The 22,867-nt window shown below is 38.1% G+C and overlaps 1 protein-coding gene across 1 annotated transcript in view; it reads right to left on the minus strand.

Annotated features, from left to right (window-relative positions):
* Positions 1–22,867, minus strand: part of ccdc141 (coiled-coil domain containing 141) — a 95,402-nt gene that overhangs the window by 25,005 nt on the left and 47,530 nt on the right. The window contains exons 13-20 of the mRNA XM_052029793.1: positions 17,893–18,068; positions 16,834–16,959; positions 15,731–15,919; positions 9,229–9,390; positions 8,984–9,133; positions 4,149–4,289; positions 3,838–4,035; positions 286–469 (exon numbers count right to left, since the gene is read on the minus strand). Coding sequence (XP_051885753.1) covers positions 286–469; positions 3,838–4,035; positions 4,149–4,289; positions 8,984–9,133; positions 9,229–9,390; positions 15,731–15,919; positions 16,834–16,959; positions 17,893–18,068 — 1,326 coding nt within the window. The remainder of the gene's footprint in view (positions 1–285; positions 470–3,837; positions 4,036–4,148; positions 4,290–8,983; positions 9,134–9,228; positions 9,391–15,730; positions 15,920–16,833; positions 16,960–17,892; positions 18,069–22,867) is intronic.

Consider the following 22,867-nt stretch of genomic DNA (forward strand, 5'->3'; position numbering starts at 1 on the left):
CCCAAAAGCTGTTACATCTAGATGCATCATGTAAATAAATACATGGAAGGACCACAAAATGTTCTTTCTGCAGGTTGGATTAAGGCACATGGTTGGGGCACAGTGAATAAAAGAGCATTGTTGGGGCAGAATGAAGGAAAATTTACTTTGTATCCAACTACTTAAGAATAATTTGCATACCTAGTGGCTGCTAAAATGGCAAGGGGAGTTAGTGCACCCTCCGCCAGTAGCATTACACAGCTTGATGAATGCAAGAAAAGAAATACAGTAACCATTAGCTCTAACCATATAGCTGTTTTGCCAGTTCGGTTATTTGCTGGATCCTCTCCTCCTGTTGTGGTACAGTAGGCCATACAAACTTTTCAAACTGTTTGTAGAGAATTCCCACTGCTTCCTTTGTCTTGCACTCAGAAGAATACTTTCCAACTCTAACTACTGTACCACTTGTGTCTTCACACCAGAACTGACTCTGAAATGGAGATTGCAAATGTCAAAATTATCTGATTTTGTAAACGTAATAGTACATATACATATATTTGTGAAAATGAAATATTGGTATTATTTCCACACCTAGAGAATGTGTTCCATCTATCAATGCTTACACGATGACCAGTGGAACACTCAAAGGTCATTTCACACACCCCTCTATTGAACTTCAATAATCTATTCTATTAAGAATTCTCTTCTCATTTTTATCCCCATCCCAAGGTAGTCATCATTGTTAAACTATTTTAGATGCTATTTTTTTTTACCACATTGTATTATTTTAAATCTGAGAACATCTAAAATCACTGATAACATCTTCAAAATGTATTCAATGAATTGTCAGCAATTACATTCAACTTTTTAAATAAGCATAACCTTTACAACAAATGCCTTAAAAAAATCCAGTTAATAGATCCACATTACTTTGAATGTTCTATGATTCTCATAACCATCAGATTGACATTTAGCTTGCTAACATAATAATCTTTTATGAATGAGTGTAAAACTACTTGAAGTTCATGCTCCTTAGCATTTCATCTCAAATCAAGAAAAAAAGGAAAAAACCTTGGTATAAAAGATTATGGCATAAAGCCACCTCAATAATGTAAATGATGTACTTAGAAAGATGCCATTCAGTGCATACTAATTCCCAACAGAGCAATCCCATCAGTTACATTCCCCTTCCCTTGCCCCTCGTAACCTTGCAACTTATTTTCCCTCACATGCCCATCAACACCCACTACCATTTACCTACACTAGGGGGTAATTTACAGCAGCAAATTAACCTACCAGCAGTTCTTTAGGATGTGAGAAGAAAGTGATGCATCCAGGAAAAATCCACATGATCCTGAGCAGAACATGCAAACTCCACAAAGACAGCACCCAAGGTCAGGATCAAACCTGGGTACCTGGAGCTGTGAGGCAGCACTAATTGCTGCACCACCATGCCGTTCTATGGAGAAAATCCAATACATATTTGTTTTGCACACAATTTAAGACCATCTCAAACCAAATGCAGCAGAACCAGAAATACTCTTTGCCCCTTCCTGTATTTCAACTTGCAGTTGAAACGGTATCTTAAGTTCATCATTTAGGTTCAGTAAATAAAAATAAATTGGGATCCATATCCTTCAAAGATGTGGATTTTGTTGTTGTAGTTGTTGGCCTTAGCAAGGCAGCTAAAATGTGCATTCACTATGCATGGTTTCAGTTAAACAGAGACACAAAAAATTCTGCAGATGCTGGAATTTGAAGCAATACACAAAAAGTGCTGGAGGAACTCAACAGGTCAGGCAGCATCCATAGAAGGAAATAAACAGTTGATGTTTCAGGCCAAGACCCTTCATCAGGACTGTTAAGGTCTCAGTTAAGTTACAGTTTCAGTTAAGGTCTAGAGCCAAGTGGTCTCAGCAAAATCCAACTGGGCATGGGTGAGCAAGTTATTGGAGAATAAGTGCTCTCATTTCATGTATGGACAGTGCTATCAAGCTGCAATTATTCTCCAATACCCTGCTCACCCATGCCCAGTTTAGATTTTGCCAGGATCACTCAGCTCGAGACCTCATTACAGCCTTGGTCCAAATGTGGAGCGAAGAGCTGAATTTCAGAGGTGAGGGAAGAGTAATTACCTTTGCCATTGAAGCAGCATTTTACCGAGTGTGGCATCAAAGAGCCCTGGTAAGACTGGTCAATGTGCATCAACAGGATAAACACTTGCTGAAGTCAGACCTTGCATAAAGGAAGGTGATGGTGATTATTGACAGTCAATTATCCCAGCCCCAGAATGACCCTGCAGCATTTCCTCAGGGCAATATCCTAGGCCCAACCATCTTCAGCTGCTTCATCAGTGACCTTCCTTCCATTATAAGGTCAGAAAGGAGGATATTCATTAATGATTGTGCAATGTTCAATTCTATTTGTAACTCTCAGCAAGTGAAGCAGTTCGCACCTGCATACAGTGAGACCTAAATAGCATTCAGGTATGGACTGATAAGTCTTAAGTAATATTTGCAGCAAAAAAAGTACTAGGCAATGACACCTCCAACAAGAGACACCATCACATACTCTTGACTTGCTAAAACAATGCTGCCACTGAGTACTCAACTATCAACACCCCGGGGGTCTCCATTGAAAAGAACGTCAGCTGGACGTATCCTGCTGTGAGTGACTCATCTCCCACATACAAAAGATGTGCAGGTCGGTAGGTTAATTTGTAAATTAATTGTAAATTACCATGGGCGGCACGGTAGCATAGCGGTTAGCGCGACGCTATTACAGTACCAGCGATCGGGGTTCGATTCCCGTCGCTGTCTGTAAGGAGTTTGTACATTCTCCTGTGTCTGCATGTGTTTCCTCCGGGTGCTCCGGTTTCCTCCCACATTCTAAAGACGTACGGGTAGGTTAATATGGGGGTTTAAAATGGGTGGCGCGGACTCGTTAGACCGGAAGGGCCTGTTACCACGCTGTAAATAAAATTTAAAAATTTAAATTTAAATTGCCCCTGGTGTGTAGATGGGTGGTAGAATTTGGGGAGAGTTAAGGAGAATGTGGGGAGAATAAAATGGGAATAATGTAGTTTTGTGTAACCGGGTGCTTGAAGGCTGGCGCAGACTCAATGGGCCAAAGGGGCTGTTTCTGTGCTATATAACTATGGCTCTACCTCCTAACACCCCAAAGTCTTTCCACCATCTGCAGTGCACAAGCCAGCAGTTTGATGGAATGCTCTCATTTGCCTGGAAGAGTGCAGTTCTTGCAGTGAACTCAACAACACGATCTTAAACATTCATTCCCTCTAACATGAACACAAAGTGGTGGCAGTGTGTACCACCTTCAAAATTAATTGCAGTTACTCACCCGGGCTGCCCTGATAGCTGTTCTCAAATCTATGACCTCTATCAACATGAAGGACAAGAGTAGCAGGTGCATGGGAACACTACCAGCCTACATGTTGCCCTCCAAGTTTCACAACATCCTGACTTGGAAATAATTTGCTGTTCCATTATTGTAATTGGATCTAAAGTTTAGAAGTTTCCTCTCAAACAGCAATGTGGAAGTACCTCCACTGCAAGAACTGCAACAATTTAAAGAAGTGGCTCACCGTCAGATTCTCAAAGTCAATTAAATACCAGTGACACCCAGATCACAATGAATAAATAACAAAAAATGTTTGCACGTTTTTCATTTCCAATCAGTCTGATGAGCAAAAAGTATACGTAAAGAATGCACCAGCAACTTGGTAATAAATTAAACTGCTAGGATTGCAAAAGTGACTCTCCTCTCTCTGGTGCTCTTCATAAAGCCAAAGTGAAATGTGAGCTAAATTTATTGAGTGCATTAAAATACATTGCCTACCTCTTCCATTGCCTGTTGCAAATGCATAGTCATGTCCAAGTTTTGTTTGTATTCCTCCATTGTCTTGTCAAGTTCATTGACGTCTTTCTGTAATTCATTCAGAGATTCTTCAAGTCGATTTACTTCTGATTTGGGGGTGTGCTTTTCAAGAACTTTCCTGACTTTTGTCACATACTGAAGCATTTTCTTCTTGAAAATCTTAATGCAAAAAGCACAAATATATATCAGCTAATGTACATGTGCAACAAACACAGGGTGCAGTTGCACCAAATGATTATATTCAGTGATTAAACATAGGTGTACAGTTTTACCTCAGTTTTTTCAATGTACATTTCAACTTGCTGGATTTGAATCCTGATGACTTTCAGATTCCGTAATTTTTCATTTTTTTTCAGATGATTAAATTTCAGGTTGTTAAACTTCCTCTTGAGGTCTTTATAGGATTCCTTTAACTTAAAATATATATTTTGGCAAGATTATTTATTTATTTATTTATTTATCAGATTGATTTTAAAATACAATTTCAAAGAATTAAAGAAATATTCTTGATACTGTCAGGGCAATGATAATTAAATAAATGATAACTGCAGTCAGAAAGAAGTCAATTATTATTTAATATGGAGCTTCACTTATTGTTAAATTGTAAGAGCAGTGCTTTGTCATTAGATAAATAAAACATTCAATTGTGCTGGCAACAAATATTGTGGCCTTAGTTTTTAATGCAGCGCATAAGCTTATTCATTTTACCCACATCTTTATGAGAGTATTTACAGCTTTGTGAGCCTTCCTGTGAAGCGGATTGACAGAGGCACAGGGTGGGATGGAAGCACTGTCAGCTCATTTCCAGCCTAAGAGCCAAATGCAGTAGCCTAGGTCACAGGCAAAGAAATTTGCTGCTCTATACCAATGAGTGCCAATGTCAGCTGTTGCAAAAACTCAAATCGACAGTTGTGGTTGGAGGGCATTTTCATACACTGCAAGAAAAAGTTGTAATGCAGTTAAAGGGTAAAGAAAACTATATATATTTCAGGAGTTCTTAGTCATTCATTTAAACCTTTGCCACAATGGAAAAGATGTCATCATATTGGGGTAGAAAGCAAGTGTTGTGCCTCTTCTGTAGATAAAATGGGCACAGACCACATAAAGTAGTAGGATAGCCTGTGCCCAATTTACACAGGCTTTGGTTCTAATGATAAATTTAGTAACATCGTATTTTAGGCAGCCTTTGTGATATTTGATCAAAATTCTTTAATGAATGCAAAGAAGTTTAAATAATGAACAGGAATATTTCTCCCAACTACTTTCCCAGTGACTGCATCCCACTTCACTTTGAATGATTTGACCCTGATCCTTAAATTGGAATGTATCTGAACACGTCATCCAACAGCCTGAAATTACATTTATTTTCTAGTAAGCTGCTTGTGTAAAGCAGATTGGCTCCCTTTGCTGGCATCAGAGGACAGAACTGACGCCCATGGCAATTTTGTTGATGATCTCAGGCCTCTTTGTTCTGAGGTCCGATGATTGCAGAACTTCAAATTAAGCAGCCCCTGAATAATTTCTGAATCCATGACCTTTAAATTATGGTGTGGGATGATGGTGTGCAAATGCTAACCAGATTTGTTTGAAATTATTCCAACCAGTGACTGGGGAAAGGGCTGTGACCCATTAAGATAAATGGATGATTTTGTAGTATTAATATCCAACAATTCCATCCATGAATTTGAAAAAAGTAATTGATTTTAATAGTATTTTTAAGGATGGCTTTTAAATAATAGGAGGTAAATTGACAATCCTTGCATTTTCTTATATACAGATTATCCACCTATTAATTTCTCCCCTTCTTCCCAATGGTTTCTCCGGACAATCAATCTTCTTACGCCAAGAAATTAGTGGGTAACATTCTCGATGATGAGATAATAGTGTTGAGGTAACTAACCCTATTCCCCTATTGGAAGATACAAAGAGTTCAGTGAAGTGCAGAATAAGCTTCAATCTTACCATGCTGAATCACTTCAGTTCAGATTTATTTTGATATCTGTACCACTTAATTAAACTTAAAATGTGGCTCTCCTGAAATTCCATTCCAAACATCTAGGGCTTCATGATATACTTTATAAACCAGCTGATACTTTTTTAAAATCATGGCATAAATTCTGAACTGAAACAAAAAATATCTTTCACTTGAAAATTTTAAAAGGCTGAGTAAAATTATTGCTTATAATGATTAGTTGAAAACTTTGGGCAGTTGAGAGCAAAGAGAAGTCACTATTGATATAATTCTTGTTTAAGGTTTGACTTGCAACGTTGAAGTACATTTCTAGAAATACAAAACTATTGGTATGAGAATCACACCATTATAATTCAGACTCATGTCAAAGAGAAACAGCTGTTCTGGATGTCCCATCCTCCACATCTTTTTATAGGTTTAAAGTCACCAGCTTCTTTTGCAGTGGTGATACTGACACCACTTCAAATGCAGTCACTGAGGTGGTTTCAGTTTTTATTTCACAAGAATTCTAGCAATTAAGTGCCTAAGTTAGCCCAATGTTTTCTCTAAATCGAGTACTTTCTAATAACTAGTTCAATAAATTATATTTTTCGGTTCAGTTTTACCTTCACTCTGGAAGTGTCTGTTGCTAAACACAACTGTCAATGTAACAGCTGTGGTATAGACAGAGCCCCTGCTACCATCTGCTGAAATTTACAGCACTGAAGATATCACCCATGTGATCTAAATAACACTTATAAAATTTTTCTAACATTACAGCATTTTAATACTGTTGTCATAATCCTGGACTACAAATGTCTGGATTTCAAATTAAGAAATAAAAATGGGCCAGATTTTGTGGAGAAAATAATATTGTGTTATTTTCTTTGACTTTCAATATATATCCTAATCAAATATATTCAACAAAGTAAAAAGTATTTTAAGCATCAATATTTCCTCTTTCATGCCTTAATGTTGAGAACATCTCTTATATTTAGTATCTAATCATAATCATTTCTGTGGCTGCTCAAAAACTGGTTTGCCTCCATATTTCCAACAAACAGGCACACAATATGGGATCTGTATTTTAAATTGGTTGTAATAGACCAAAACTACCAGCTGCTGAACCCTGCAAGCAGCCCTTTTATACATTTCTGTACATCAGCAACCCTGTCTTTAATAACTTATTTATTCAGATCTTAAAGATACAAAATCAAACTTGAGGATGTTGTCAAAGGCAAAAGTCTTAAATATTCTCTATTAATCTGAGAAATAAATCCTGTCCAGATTGAAAGAACTTGCTACCTGATAAACCAGTTTTAAAAAAATCTGCTCTATTCTACAGTGATTTTAAGAATCAGGAGTAAGATTATTATAAGATTTTTGAATATAATCACATCAGAGTATAAATATTTGCTTTATTTTTCAGTTTATTTTAAAGGTAAAGAGGATATCCATGTTGGATAGGTACTGAAGTCACATTTTATAATTTAAGAAATGTAAGGACATTTATGGCACAGTGGCACAGCAGTTAGTGCTGCAGCTTCACAGCTGTAGGGACCTCGATTCAATCCTGACCTCGGGTGCTGTCAGTGTGGATTTCCCCCAGGTAGTTCAGTTTCCTTCTGCATCCCAAAGATATGCTGGTAGGCTAACTGGCTATTGTAAATTACCCCTTAGTTTAGGTCAGTGCCAAAACAAATCAAAGGGAAGTTACTGGGCATGTGAGAGAATAAATTGCAGGGCTACATGGAAGTAAGAAGGGCAGGGAAGGAAACTTATGGGATTGTTCTGTTGGGACATGGAGCAAGCGGCCTCCTTCTGTGTCATAATAATTAAGAATTCTGCTACCATACTCCCTGAAAAATATGGACAGAACTGAACACCAGGAGTAGGGTAAAGGTATGCACATATACATGCAGCTTTAGAGGTAGCACAGTGGCACAGCAGGTAAAGCTGCTGCTTCACACCTCCAGTGACCCGGGTCCAATCCTGACCACCAGTGTTGTCTGTGTGGTGTTTGCAGGTTCACATTTAAAAATAAAAGTTATTTAAATGCACAAAAAAGTCTTACAAATATTTTAAAAGGTGGAAACTAAAACAAAATCATTTTTTAAAAGCTTAAGTTACCCTTTGCCTCCTCATTCATAGTCCTGCAGCCCCATTGAAATCAAAGGGTCACAGATCCTGCACCAGATCGACTTGGCACAGGATGTATGTATTGTCGACTCCCAGCAGGACTGAGCCCAGCCATTGGTGGAGTGGGCTGTCAGTTGGGGTCGAAAAATGTGGCGTACTGGAGATTGATTAAAAAAAACAAAAGTTAAATCGGGGATGGGGGATCACCAGATGTATGAAGAAAATAATAACAAATCCCATGACTGGTTGGTTTCTGTTTTATAGTTTTACACAAGTTAGGTAAGAACATTGCAGATTGTCGAAGTAGAAACCTCCAAAGTTCTGTTGATTTAGGAAACATTCCCTTAGATTGGAAAATTATGCAATTCACTTTACCAGCTGAGAGAGAGAAAAACCAGTGAAAGTAAGGCCAGTTAATTTAATAGGAAATTATCAATGTACAATTAAACTGCATTTGTTGCTTCTGATAGAGGTACCATGATAATTTTGTACTGACTGCTTAATAATTCACAACTGAAAAAAGTGTAATATCACATATATGTAACTTGTAGGAACAACACAAAGTGGTAAGATTAATATGTGGACTGAGAAACCATTGTTTACAACTTAAAAGTGCTCACTTCTTAGATGCCTTTTTTTTTAGCAATGACAATCTCAATGTCACAAATACAGAGATGCTGGAGGTTTGTTTAGATCTATTCACCTATTTCAAATCTGAAATGTGCATCAGTAGTCAGAGGCTGGGTGGATGTCAATTGTGTCAGAGCAACTTTGTCGCTTTGAAGAGGAGCTTGGTGCTAGGCTGAAGAAAAGTAAACAGGAGAACTGCAAGCATAGCCTGACAGCATGGCACAACAGTAAAACCAAAAAAAATTCACAGATGTAGCAAGCTTGCATTTTGACATAGAAATTAAAATTTACTTGGTGTCACAATTTCCAAACTGTCCTTCCCCATGGAAATTATGTTCTAAATTAACTGGTGTTCATTTGAATAATTTCTTTGATTTTTCTACTAACCTCACTTATTTCTTCTTTTGTGGTACAGTAATGCAAATTTGTTTCCAGTTCTTCTCCATGTTGATATGCCTTTGCACTCCACTGGATACTGCCACTCTCTAAAACCTCAAGTTTTTGCTGAAGAGAGTCCACTGAAGCCTGAATGAATTTCTACCAAAGGAAGTTAGAAAGATGAACAAGCTTGACATTAGATGTCCTAATCTGAGTAAACAGAGTGATGACTGGATAATTCAGATTTAACTTACTGAATGCTGTGTGGTGGAGATGATGTCCATTGCTAATGTGAGGGACAATTTATACAAATGGGACACATGTGCTTGTTTTTCTTGATGTTGCCTGAGTCGGATCTTTGCTTGACTGCTGTTGTCCGGGATTGTCAATGTTTCAGGATATTCTAGCTCTCCTGACTCCATCATGTCGTCAAGCTGAAATAAAACCCATTAAACTATATTTGATATTAAAAATTATAATGTGACATAAATAGTTTGGTTTAATATCCAGAACCTAATGTAAAAATCAATTTTTGAACGAAATTAGATTGAGAACATTTCAAATTTTGACAAATAATACACACACTTAAAACTGTGCTCTTCAAGTTTACCAAATAAGGGTAGCACAATGGCATGGCTGGTAGAGCCACTGCTTCAGAGTGCCAGAGACCCAGGTTCAATCCTGAGCTCAAATGCCATTGTGTGGAGTTTACATGTTCTCCGTGATCAATTGGGTTTCCTCTGGTAGCTCTGATTTCCTCCCACATCCCATAGACATGAGAGTTGGTAGTTTAATTAGCCACAGTAAATTGCCTCTTGTTTGTAGGTGAGTGATAGAGTCTGGAGGGAGTTGATGAGAATGTGGGAAGAATAAAAAAGAGATTAATGTAGAATTAGTGTGAATGAGTGGTTGATCATTGGTGCGGACTTGGTGGGTTGAAGGGTCTATTTCTGGGTATTAACTCTGTGACTCAACAAATTGCAAACAAGTATTTACTTAAAGCATAATAATGACTTAAATTGTAAGTATTGCATCCATGTTTCCAGAACAAAGTCAAAGTTGAGTTTATTGTCATATGCACAAGTACATGTATGCACAAATACAATGAGTAAGTTACAGCAGTATCACAGGCATATAGCATCATATAAGCAGCATTCACAAGAAAAACATAAATTGAACATAAATAATATACAATTTTTACAAGAAAGAACACAATTAGAACAAAAAAAGTCAATTTTAGTGCAAAGTGATTATAGTATTGCTAAACTATCGTGATTAGGGTTGTGCTGGGTTGGGTCAAGAACGGAATGGTTGAAGGGAAGCAGCTGTTCTTGATCCTGGTGGTGTGGGACTTCAGGCTTCTGTACCTCCTGCCTGATGGTAACTGCGAGAAGATGGTATGGCCCAGATGGTGGGGATCTTTGATGATGGATGTTGCCTTATTGAGGCAGTACCTCCTGAAGATACTACTAATGGTGGGGGTGGGAGGGGATGTTGGGGGGATGTGCCCGTGATGTATTGGGCTGAGTCCACTACTCTCTGCAGCTTCTTACATTCCTATGCATTTGAATTGCCGTACCAATGCAACCAGTTAGTATACTTTCAACAGTACATCTGTGGAAGTTTGTTAGAGTGTTTGATGACAGGCCAAACCTCCTTAATCTCCTGAGAAAGTAAAGACACTGGCATGCCTTCCTTGTGATTGCATCTATGTGCTGAGCCCAGGAGAGGTCATCCAATATGATAACACCCAGCAATTTAAAGCTGTTGACTCTCTCCATTGCCGATACCCTAATGTAAACTGGTGCATGTTCGCCCTCCTTCCCCTTCCTGAAGCCAACAATCAGTTCTTTAGTTTTACTGAGGTTGAGCAAGAGGTTGTTGTTGCAGCACCACTCAACCAGGTGTCCTATCTCATTCTGGTGAGCTGACTTATCACCACATGTGATTCGTCCAACAGTGGTATCGTTGGTGAATTTGTATATGGAGCTGTTTTATGAATATAGTAATTGTTTCGATACAGAAAAAAATGGCTACATTCCATAATATAAATGATTTAACATATATTGTTTTGCCAGCAACAAAAATCTATATTGATGTACCATGAATACATGACTCAATGAACAAGCTTTTTGTGGCAGAATGCAAATAATTTCATAACATGGCCACACAAACTTAAGGGGGATGTGTTTGATGTTACATTTTCTCTTATCCTGACCATGTAAACATAGGACATAGAACAGTACAGCACAATACAGGGCCTTCGGCCCACAATGTTGTGCCGACCTTTAAACCTCGCCTAAGACTATCTAACCCCTTCCTCCCACATATCTCTCTATTTTAAATTCCTCCATATGCTTATCTAGTAATCTCTTGAATTTGACCAATGTACCTGCCTCCACCACCGCCCCAGGCAGCATATTCCATGCCCCAACCACTCTCTGGGTAAAAAACCTTCCTCTGATATCTCCCTTGAACTTCCCACCCATTATTTTAAAGCTATGCCCTCTTGTATTGAGCATTGGCACCCTGGGAAAGAGGCGCTGGCTGTCCACCCTATCTAGTCCTCTTAATAGTTTGTACACCTCTATCATGTCTCCTCTCATCCTCCTTCTCTCCAAAGAGTAAAACGCTAGCTCCCTTAGTCTCTCCTCATAATGCATACTCTCTAAACCAGGCAGCATCCTGGTAAATCTCCTCTGCGCCCTTTCCAATGCTTCCACATCCTTCCTATAGTGAGGCGACCAGAACTGGACACAGTACTCTAAGTGTGGTCTAACCAGAGTTTTATAGAGCTGCATTGCATTGCATAACACACGGAGGATGACCTCCTGTCACTAATTTCCCAATCAGGAAAAGTTAATTCCTAAATACTTATCAAAAATTCTCATTATTTATATACCCTCCCACTCCAGTGTCAATGGTCATATTTCAAGTGTCTTCAAAATAAATCTTCTTCATTCTTGTATCATCCTGGTGAATCTATGTGAGTCCCTCTGGACCCTTTCTATAATGGGATGCCCACATTCATAGAATATAGAAATTTACATTGCAGGAGGTTGTCATTCACCACATCATGTCCATGTCAGCCAACATGGACTTTAGGTTAAATTGCACTTCCCATCTCTTGGTCTGTGTCTTGCCAGTTATTGCTTTTTAAGTGACTTTCCAGATACTTTTTAAAATATGGGTTTTAAATTAACAGTTTTTTGTCTCCATTACCTTTCAGGCAGCGAGTTCCAGATCATGATCACTCGATAGTTAAATATTTTTTTCCTCAATTCCCTTCTCATCAAGTCTCTCTGTATGTATTTCAATTATTTGGATTTGGGCATGGTAAGCACAATTGAAGTTTGCAGTCAGCACAATAATAGAGACCCTTTCAAAGTGATCAAAAGTTTGACAATTCAAAACACTTTGAATATTTGTGAATGTCTCTAACATTAAGAAAAGAATTTTTAAAACTATTACTCAAACTATTAAAGCTTGACTCCAAATCTTATTAGACACTTGATCCAAATGTGGACCAAACAGCTCCTTCATTGTTGCTCAGTCTGAATCCTGGAATTCCCTTGCCACCACACTGTGGGAGTTTCTTTACCAGAAAGGCCAATAGGGTTCAAGGAGGTGGCTCTCAACACCTTCTCAAGGGCAATTGTGCATGGGCAATAAATGCTGGCCTTGCTATCAAATCAATCAATCAATAGATAGATGGACAGATAGGGAGGTAGAAATTTGACAGTTACTTACCTATAGAAACAGAAGAGTCATTGGCAACTGAGCAGAAAACTTCAGCATCAATACTTGCAGATTGCAGCAACACAGATAAAGTTGCCCTGGAAGATGTGGATTATAATGTGAGGTTGGAGCACAGAGGACCAGTGTTAATAGGGACTGCGGAGATGCTGGTGTATGCCTGAAGTACACAATATGGAGTGCTCCCCTGAGCCCCTGAGGAATAGACCTGCTTTGAAACCAATAATAATGAGCAAATATTTGAAATTTCCTCCAAAAGTGTGGTAGATGGTCTCAGCTAGGCTAAGGAATGCAAAACTCTAAATTGTAATCACTTTCTTTCACAAGAATGACATCAGTTAGGAATGCTAATCTGCATTGCATTCCATATCAGGTTGCAAAACTGCTATGCACTCAAGTAGGCTTATGAAAATATGCCCTTCAATAATGGCACAAACCCAGTAACATGGAAGGAGCTGATTGGCATGTGTCAGTGACAGATCTATGGCATAATTTAACCATGCACACCTGGCATTTCTACAGCAGTCCACCTGTAAATGTCAGGAGTACAACAGTGGAGAAACTCTTTGGTACTATTGAACCCAAACCAGTTAGACCTGGTGTCGGAACAGTAACTCCATTAATTTCAATAGAGAGAAATGGCTACAAGGGAGAAAGGTATATATAATATTTAAGCTTTAATATTTTGAGTAATAGTCTTTTTACATTTTTCTTAACATTAGAGCTATTCACAAATGTTCAAAGTGTTTTGAATTGTCAAACTTTTGATCACTTTGAAAGCCACCAAAAACAGGGCATGTGCTTTGTTGGTTGTTATAGATTTTTTGGCATCTTGGTGACAGCAGTTTGGTCTGGCCTTGCCAAGTGATGACATTTTCATTTGGTTGGTTCTATTACCATACAGGATCTCTCTGACATGGTTGAAGCTGCCTTCATCAAAGTTGCCACAAGTAGGTCTGCTTAAGATAAATGCATACTTATCACTGCAAGGACACTTTGTGCCATTGTATTTGGTTTGGCATTAAATGTGTACCTGCAGAAGAGTCTGCCTCGATGAAGAATATAGAAACATAATGGAAGCAGGCATAGGCCATTCTATGACTCATGCCTGCTCTGCTTTTCATTAAGATCACAACTGATCTTCCTCCTTAGTGCCTCTTTCCTGCACTAACTTCCTATCCCTTGATTCCCTAAATATCCAAAGAGCTATCACACTATGTCTTGAATTCATTCAGTAGTTATACCTCTGCTGCCCTTCTGGGTGGAGAATTCTAAAGACTCACTACCCTCTTGATAAAGGTAATTATTCTCAATTCAGTCCTGAATGAGTGGCCCCTTGTTTTAACACTCCAACTCCTGCTTCTAGATATCCCAGCCAAGGAAACACTATCCTTGATTGCAACCTGTCAAGCCCTTGAAGAATTTTGAATGATTCAATGAGATCATCTCTCATTCTTCCAAACTCTACTGAACCTAGGCCCAGTCTGCCTAATCCCCCCTCCATCATCCCAGGAATCAATCTGATGAACCTTCATTGCACTTCTTTTCTGACAAGTATATCCTTCTCTAAGTGAGAGAAAAAAAATGCAATATTCCAGGTGCATCTCAACAGGGGCCCTTAATAATTACAGTGAGGTATCTTTACTCTTGTATGCAAGTCCTTTTGAATAAAGGCCAACATACTATTTGCTTTTGTTGTACTTGCACATTAGCTTTCAATGATTTGTGTACAAAGGCACCCAGGTCCCTCTGAAAATCAACATCTTTCAAAATCTCACCATTCAAAAAATACTTTGCCTTTCCATTTATTCCACCAAAATTGATAAGCTCACATTTTTCGACATCATTTTCCATCTGTCATGATCTCATTTAATCTGTCTATATCTCCTGAAGTTCCTCTGCTTCTTCTCACAACCCACATTGCCACACAGCTTGTATCATCAGCAAGCTTGGACATATAACACATTCATCCAAGTCATTGATACAAGCTGTGAATAGCTGCAATCTTTGCAGCATCCCAGCAAATGCAGGCTCCCAACCTGAAAACAACCTATTCATTCCTACTCTTTGTTTTCAGTCAGTTAACCATACCTCAGTACACAACTTTATTTACTCCCAATTGCATGCTCTCTAATTTTGTTCAACAACCTCTTGTGGAGCATCTAATCATATACCTTCTGATAGTCCAAATACTTAAGATCCACAAGTTACCCCTTCTCTAATCTGCTACTTACAACCTCAAATAACTCCAACTGATTTGTCAAACATTATTTCTTTTTCAGAACTCCATGTTGATTTTGCACATAAACAAACAAGATGCTGGAGGAACTCAGCCAGTCAGGCAGCATCTATGGAGGGGGATGAACTGTCGGCTTTTCAGTTTAAGACACTTCATCTGGACTGTTTCTGGTCTGCAGATGAAGCTAGACCCTTTTTAACAATTTTCATTTCTCCAGTTTCTTTCAGCTGCACATTCAATCTGGGCTTGTTGCTTTACACTGCTTCTGGGAGGTTTACTGCATTTTCTTCCATGACACAAAATACTTATTTAAATTCTCACTCATCCATTATTCCTATTTAACTGTATTATTACATTATCCTGAAGAGGTAAGAATCATTAGAGAAGTAATAAATATGGAAGTTTGTTAATATATTTTCTAATGCAGCCAATATCCCATACTTCTCTTCACAGCTGCCTGTTGCTTTAATTCGCTAATCAAATGGAAAAATGTTAGTTGCTACATATTTTCATTCTTCAGAACATTTAATTGTTTCACTAAAAGATTTGCAAAACTATGCTGATATACACAAGAAGAGGTCAAACAGCATTAAGTGGAAGCAAGATCAGAAAATGTGGTTGTTTCAACTTAGAAACAAAAATATGTGAAAGCCATAGATGTAGGCTCTAATCTCTAAAATGCAATCACATTCAAAATAACAGAATTAATAAGTACTTGCACATTCTCAAACTACTTTAAAGTATTTAAATTTGGTGCATACCTCTTGAGTTGTCTGATGAAATTTAATTGCCTTAAGGAGGACTATTTCATAATCTTTTATTTTATTCTTTATTTGCTGATGAAGTTTAATGAACTCCATCATCTTTTCATTTCTTTCCTTTGTAGAAACACCTTTCAGTGTCCAAAGCTCTGCTGTTTTTATTCTGTATTCCACCTCAGCATTCAACTGCTAGTTATAAGGGAGAAAGAAATAAGGTTAATATTGTGAAATTAATAATTTATAGTAAAATGCAAAAAAAGACATAATATTCCAGTACTTGACCAATACCAGAGATCTTTTCATGGCAGATATTTCAATCCTGTTAAAAATCATTGGATTTAGATTAGAGTTCACCACGTTTATACAACTTCCAACATTGTACCAATTTTACTGCAATATATATTCAGAATGAACACAGATATAAAGACAGTTTTATTACAAACCTAAAGATGAAGTACACTTTTATGAAAGCTATTATTTATGTCCAGTTTACTAAATATCTGAGAATCCCAAATGACAATTCATAACATATTTTTAAGGAAAAGAAAAAAAATATTCAACCTATCTTAGTTCCACCTTCTATAAAGACCCAGCTGTCCTCCATTGCAGCATTCAACAAGTTCCAAAGGAAAAACAAGATTTTCACTTCCATCAAGTATTGATCACCCTTTTTATGAAGAAATTTTACTGATGGCCATTTCAAATTGGCATTTTACCAAGGTTGTAAGGTGTCTTTTATCTCTAGAGATGTGATTTATTTTATACCATAGTTTTCTCCCTCATTTTCTCCTTCCCTCCTTTCCTGATGCCCTGTAGTTTCTCGGAACTTTATGATACTTCTAGACACAAACCCTGTCCTGACCTTCTGTCCACAAACAGAAACGTTCACCAATCAGGAATAAAACAATCGATGTATCTTCCCTCTGTGACCTGCAATGTTATAACTACCTGTAGTATCTCTATCAGGTTAATTCATCTGGCATAGATGATGGGGTGAATTTATAGTTTTTTATGGCACAGTGCATTTTTCTTTAATGTGGATCATTAAGCTTGCAGTACATCTTAATCACTTTCACAACTGTTTGAATGGAAGCACTCCTTACTTGTAACTGCGGTTTAGCTTTATTCAATTTATCTTGCAATTTCACAATAGCTTCAAGATTGCAACCAAGGTCAAAATTAGACTTTGGAACCAGATCATCTTCCAGCATCTTCAAACCATGAATTGTCTTTAGAAAGCAAAAGAAAACAGCATTGATCTTTCAAGTGAAATAATATTTACATTCTCAAAATTACTGGCAAGTGAACAACATCTTACTTTTATATATATTAAAATTTGTACAAAACTATGTATTAGATGAGACCTAGGCCATCAATTAATGGAGGATGAATAACTAGGATATAGTCATCAATACCAACATCTGTAGAAACTAAAACATGAAGACTAAAAAGTTCATGCAATACACAGAAAACAACAAATGCTGCATATTTCACTGGTCTTTATCAGGTGCTATGGAAGTTGGATGCATCCACAGGTCACACACTGTTGAGCTCAAAAGGACCAGCTGTAATTACAAAGAATCCAGCCAAGTACTTGCTGCACAAAAAATACCTGGAACCATTTGAAAATCCAATTAGTTGCAAATGAAACATTCTCCATTTGTAGAAAGAACATGTATGTTCTTTGTGGAAAAAGTTCAGTCTTATTACTGTAAATATGTAATTGAAAGACATGAAATGTACACTACCGAGAAAGCTGTTTATCATCTGACGCACTAAATATGTAATTGAAAGACATGAAATGTACACTACCGAGAAAGCTGTTCACAAGATGTGTTTCGATGTACATGTGACTAATAAATAAATATCTTATCTGCTTGGAAAACTATAAATTAGAGTGGAGCCTAAATTTTGCAGGTACTATTAAATCTTGGGGAGACAATCTCTGCCACAAACCTGATTGATCACATATCCTCTCTTGTCAATTAACCATGGCTGGCCCAAACTACACAAAACTTTGGCATTGTATTTGAACCTGAGATCAGTGTGGGTTCAGAATACATTTTCAGAAACTAATACATGATCTAATGAAAAATTAACTTAAGAGTTATCTACCAGTGAGCAGAAGGTTTATTAATAGCTGTAGTTTTTGAATGACATACCTTTTTAAGCTCTTCTTTGAATTTCTTCCACTGTTTTTTGACTGACTTAATTTGGTTTAAGTGAAGTTGACAACTTGTCCACTGTTCTGTGAGATTCAATTTTCTTTTATCTAACAGATCAATGGTATTTTCAAGTACAGTTACTGACTTTTTCAGGTTTAAATTCAAACTTTCATCTTTCTGAAAAAGGAGGAAAAATAAACTTTTATCCAGAAGCTGCTGCATTATGGGAATACTTTGCCGTAGAGTTCTTACATCAATGCTTCAGTCTGTACTCACAGGTTAATAAACAGGATACTTCATTCAAAACAGCCTAACATAAATCAGCTTTGACTTGCAGTTTAAAATAAAGGAATTTTTATTTTAATTGGAAGAATGGTATCAAAATATTAGCCATGAGCAAAATTCAAACCGTGAAGCTAAATCATCCAGATCTGAGCCACTTCAAAGTCATCAAACTAAAAACAAGGTTTGTTGAATGTTTGGATTTTCCAAAGGTGAAATGAATAATTGGAACTGACAAACTTTATACACATTGCTAAGCTTGAAGAGGGAATAATTTCCTCCTGGTATCCTTAACCCGCAATTTGCTGAACTAGTAACTGCATCAGTTTATGTAATTTATGCTTGTCATGTTTGTAATGTACTGTGCTGCTGCAAAAAAAAATAATTTTCATGGCATTTATATCCTGGGTATGTATGCCCATGACAATAGACCTGAACTTGAATATATATGATGAAATCATTATCCAAAGAAGCCAAATCATATGAGACCCAATAGCTTAAATGAACTGAATGTACCAGAATTTCATTCATGCTTTCAGTTAGTAGTTTACATATTCAGTTTTGAACCAATTATACAGAAAATGCTGAAAACGGTCTGTCAAATTGATGAAAATATCAGACCTAAGACCTTAACTGTTTCTATTTCCACAGGTGCTGAGTGGCCTATTGCACATTTCCAGCATTTTCTATTTTTATTTCAGATTTCTAACATCTAAAGCTTTTGATTTTCATTTCTTGAACCAAATCTAATTTGCTTGATCACCAACCCAAATGTCAACTGTAGAGAGCACGCTACTTTCTGGTCTAAATACACTCCATGATTATTCACAATATAGTGGACATAAAGATGGCCATAGGAATAGGAAAAAGATTTCTTTTATAATTTAGTGCAAGTGAAATTTAAACATAAGGCCCAGTAAGTAGATTCCATGCGAGGAAAACATCTTGCGAGCCTTCGGAGAACCTGAATGGAAACTTGAAACCTTTCTGTAGTCTTTTGTAGTTCAGGATTGAAAACCGGTAAGCCTTGGAAAGGAAGTGGTAAATGGAGGCATCAATTTGAATCCAGTTGACACTGTGAACAAGCACCTGCCAGATGAAACCCATCCCTTGCCCCCGTGACATTGGTTTTCAATGCTTCCCATAGTGATTCATTTGTTGTTTATGAAAAGAGTCAGCCAAGGTTCTTTAAGCCACCATTGCAACATGCCTGCAATGGTTGCAAGCAAGTTTCAGGCTAAGTTATTACTACTGGGGTTCATTTGAAAATCCTGTCCTGAGCATAAGGTGACCTTACAGAGATGGCAGAATTTGGCATCTCCCTCTCCTGTTTGAGATGAGGAACAGGTTTGCCAGGGACTGCATAAGTGGGAGGTCACAACATGGCAGATGAAGCCACCAAAGAGCCATCAAATCCCAATTATCTTATTGTGCTGATTCAATTCAGTGGAAGAAAAAATAAAAATCTTCTCACTGCATTGTAGTCAGGCTCCAAATGACATTATAAAAAAAAGCGCAGCTGTTGGAAATCTGAAATAAAAATAGGAAATATGAATCAATATCTTTTTTGTTCCTTTCAATATTCTTCACTTTCTCCACCTTTTAACATTCAATATATCTTTAACTTAATTTTCATTCATCAACCTGAAACATTAATTCTACTTCACAGTTGCAGGCCAACCTGCTGAGTATCTCCAACAATTTCTGTTTTTATTTCACAGCGAAGGGATTGGTTTGAGGAAAGCAAGTATGTAACATCTCTCAACAGGTTTGTGGTCGGAGTCAAAGGATGAAGCACCAATCGGACAGGATGATCTTGACAGTCTCAATAGTTTCTCCTCCTTTTCCAAATAAGTCAGGAAGTTCCTATTGCCAAAGGGCCAGAATCAGAATCAGGTTTATTACCACTGATATAAGCTGTGAAATTTATTGTTTTGCAGCAGCAGTACAATGCAGGACATAGAGATTACTATAAGTTACAAAATAAATAAATAGTGCAAAAGAGAAATAGCGAGGTTGTGTTCATGGGTTCATTGACCTTCAGAAATCTGACAGCAGAGGGGAAGAAGCTGTTCCTGAATTGTTATATGTGGATCTTCAGGCTCCTGTACCTCCTCCCTGATGGTAGTAATGCGAAGAGGGGCATGTCCCAGATGGTGAGGGGCCTTAATGATGGATGCTGCCTTCTTGAGGCACTGCCTCTTCAAGATACCCTCGATGGCAGGGAGGGTTGTGCCCATGATGGAGCTGGCTGAGTCTACAACTCTTTGCAGCCTCTTTTGATCCTGTGCATTGAAGCCTCCATACCAGGCGGTGATGCAATAAGTCAGAATGCCAAGAAAGCCTAATAAATAATAACTAATACAAAGTCCCATGTAGCAGCAAAGGGAAGTATGAAAACAACTGGAAGGACCTTTAATACACAGTTAAAGTGCAATCAATGAGGCAAATCTTGCTGGGCTGATCCTCAATTTGTAAAATTTCAATAAATCTTGGACTGCTGCTGATGGTGGAAATCCAAGACTCAATGAATGACCAATACTGGGGAATCACCAGGACAGATCTAGCATAGGAGACACAAGAGTGACAGCAGATACTGGAATCTGGAGCAAAGAACAAAGTCCTGATGAGTCCTGATGCAGGGTCTTGACCTGAAATGTTGACCATCCCTTTGCCTCCACAGATGCTGCTTTACCTGCTGAGTTCTCCCAGCAGTTTGTTTTAGTTCCATACCTGGCATAGGATTGGAGACATAGGATAAAAAGCCTATGGGTTATAAGGCAAAGGTCAGAATTTTTAAACTATTTCACTTTAATGTTTTTAATTTTTCTATTTTTAATTATTTCTGTGTCTTTTGGCTATTTCTTTTAAATCACATTATTTTTAAATTCATTTTTATGTTTTAAATGACTCTGAATGGCAGAGATATTGAAAAATTGTTGATTTCACTTCACAACCCAATTTGAACAGTGAATATACAAAATCAGCTCCATGGGCAACAACATTTAACAAAGGCCAGCAAGACGTAGAGATGCCAAAAACCATTGGGGAACCTGGTGGTCCTACCAAATGTAATAATGGATCCTTTAAAATATATTTCTTTCCACTTCCTGCCTGTCAGCCTGCAGCCAAGTTATCTTGATGACATTTCATTGCTCTAAGTTTTCAGATCTTCAGTACTTGCATAGGTGGATGCCTAAATGCATTCATCTGACTTGCATCCGTGCATTCACAAAACTAATCAAATCACTGAACACATATTTGCTGCACAGCCTTCACACACTCATGCTTCCCTGGGCTAAATGCAGAAGTCCAATTGAGCTGACCCTCTTCATTTGGGAGATATAGCAAAATTTCAAGCAGTGTTCCAATGAGATCCTGCACCAATAACAAAGCCTCACCTCTTGCTGAAGCTGTTAAGTGTTTGTAACAGGTTTTAAATGACCTTGATGACTCTGTCCAGCTATAGTAATCATGATACTTCAGTGGCTTGTCCATTTGATTTTCTTGTCAATGGCAACTCTGGGGTGTTAATAGTGGCAGACTCAGTGGTGGCAATGCCATTCAATCTCAAGGATATGAGCTTAGATTCCCTCATATTGGAGATAGTCATTACCTGGCAATCACAGTGAACATCCCCACACTAACCTTATGATGAAACATCATTAATGAAGCAGCTGAAGATGATTGGGCCTATGGAGGAGTAGTGGGGAGCTTTTACTGTGATATTCTGGAGTGAAGATGTCTGACATCCAACAACTATCTTCCTTTATGAAAGCTATGACTCCAGCCACTGAATTATTTCCCAACTTCAGTTTTACCAGGGCTCCTTGATGCCACACTCAGTCAAATGCTGCCCTGAGATTAAGGGTAGTCACTCCTACCTTACCTCTGGTATTCAGCTCTGCGGCCTAAACTTCCACCATAGCTGCAAAGAAGCCTGCAGCCAAGTGGTCCCTTGTGGTAGCTTCACCAAGTTGGCACTTAGTTACAACTGGTGCTGCCTCTGGCATGCCTGACTGCACTCTGATTGAATCAGAGTTGATCCCCAGGCTTGACAGTGACAGGAAAATGAGGGATATCGTGGGCCACTGCATTACTGTTCATGGTAGCATACATTTCTGCTACAGCTAATAGTCCACAGCCCCACATGGATGCCCAGTTTTGAGCTTCCAGCTCTATACAGATTTAGCATAATTGTAGTGCCACACAATATGATGGAGGATGCCCTCAGTGTGAAGTTGGGACTTTTGCTTCACAGGGCTGTCCAGATGCAACTGCCACAGGTAGATAGTGAGCATGAAGTCAGGCAGGTTTATCCCTCCTGCAGGTCTGCTCACTACTAGCCCCAGGATCAGTTTGGCATCTTCATCTTTCAGGCAATGGTGCTACCAAGCACTCTTGATGATGGAGAGTGAAGTTCCAACCCACAATATATATTTCATGCCCTTACTACTTTCAGTGCTTTTTTCAAGAGTTGTTCAATATGGAGGAACAGTGCTTCAGATTCAGATTAGTTTATGATCATACACACCAGGGGTGCAATGAAGTTCCTCGCTCATGTGAAACTCACCGAGTAAACAATATACATAGTAATAATAAATATAACAATCAAGACAGTGACGTGCACAAAACAACAGAATGGTGCAAAGATAGTAGTGCAACTTCATCAACTGAGGGAGAGCAGTAG

This window comes from Pristis pectinata, chromosome 1 (assembly GCF_009764475.1).
Source record: "Pristis pectinata isolate sPriPec2 chromosome 1, sPriPec2.1.pri, whole genome shotgun sequence".
NCBI lineage: Eukaryota > Metazoa > Chordata > Chondrichthyes > Rhinopristiformes > Pristidae > Pristis > Pristis pectinata.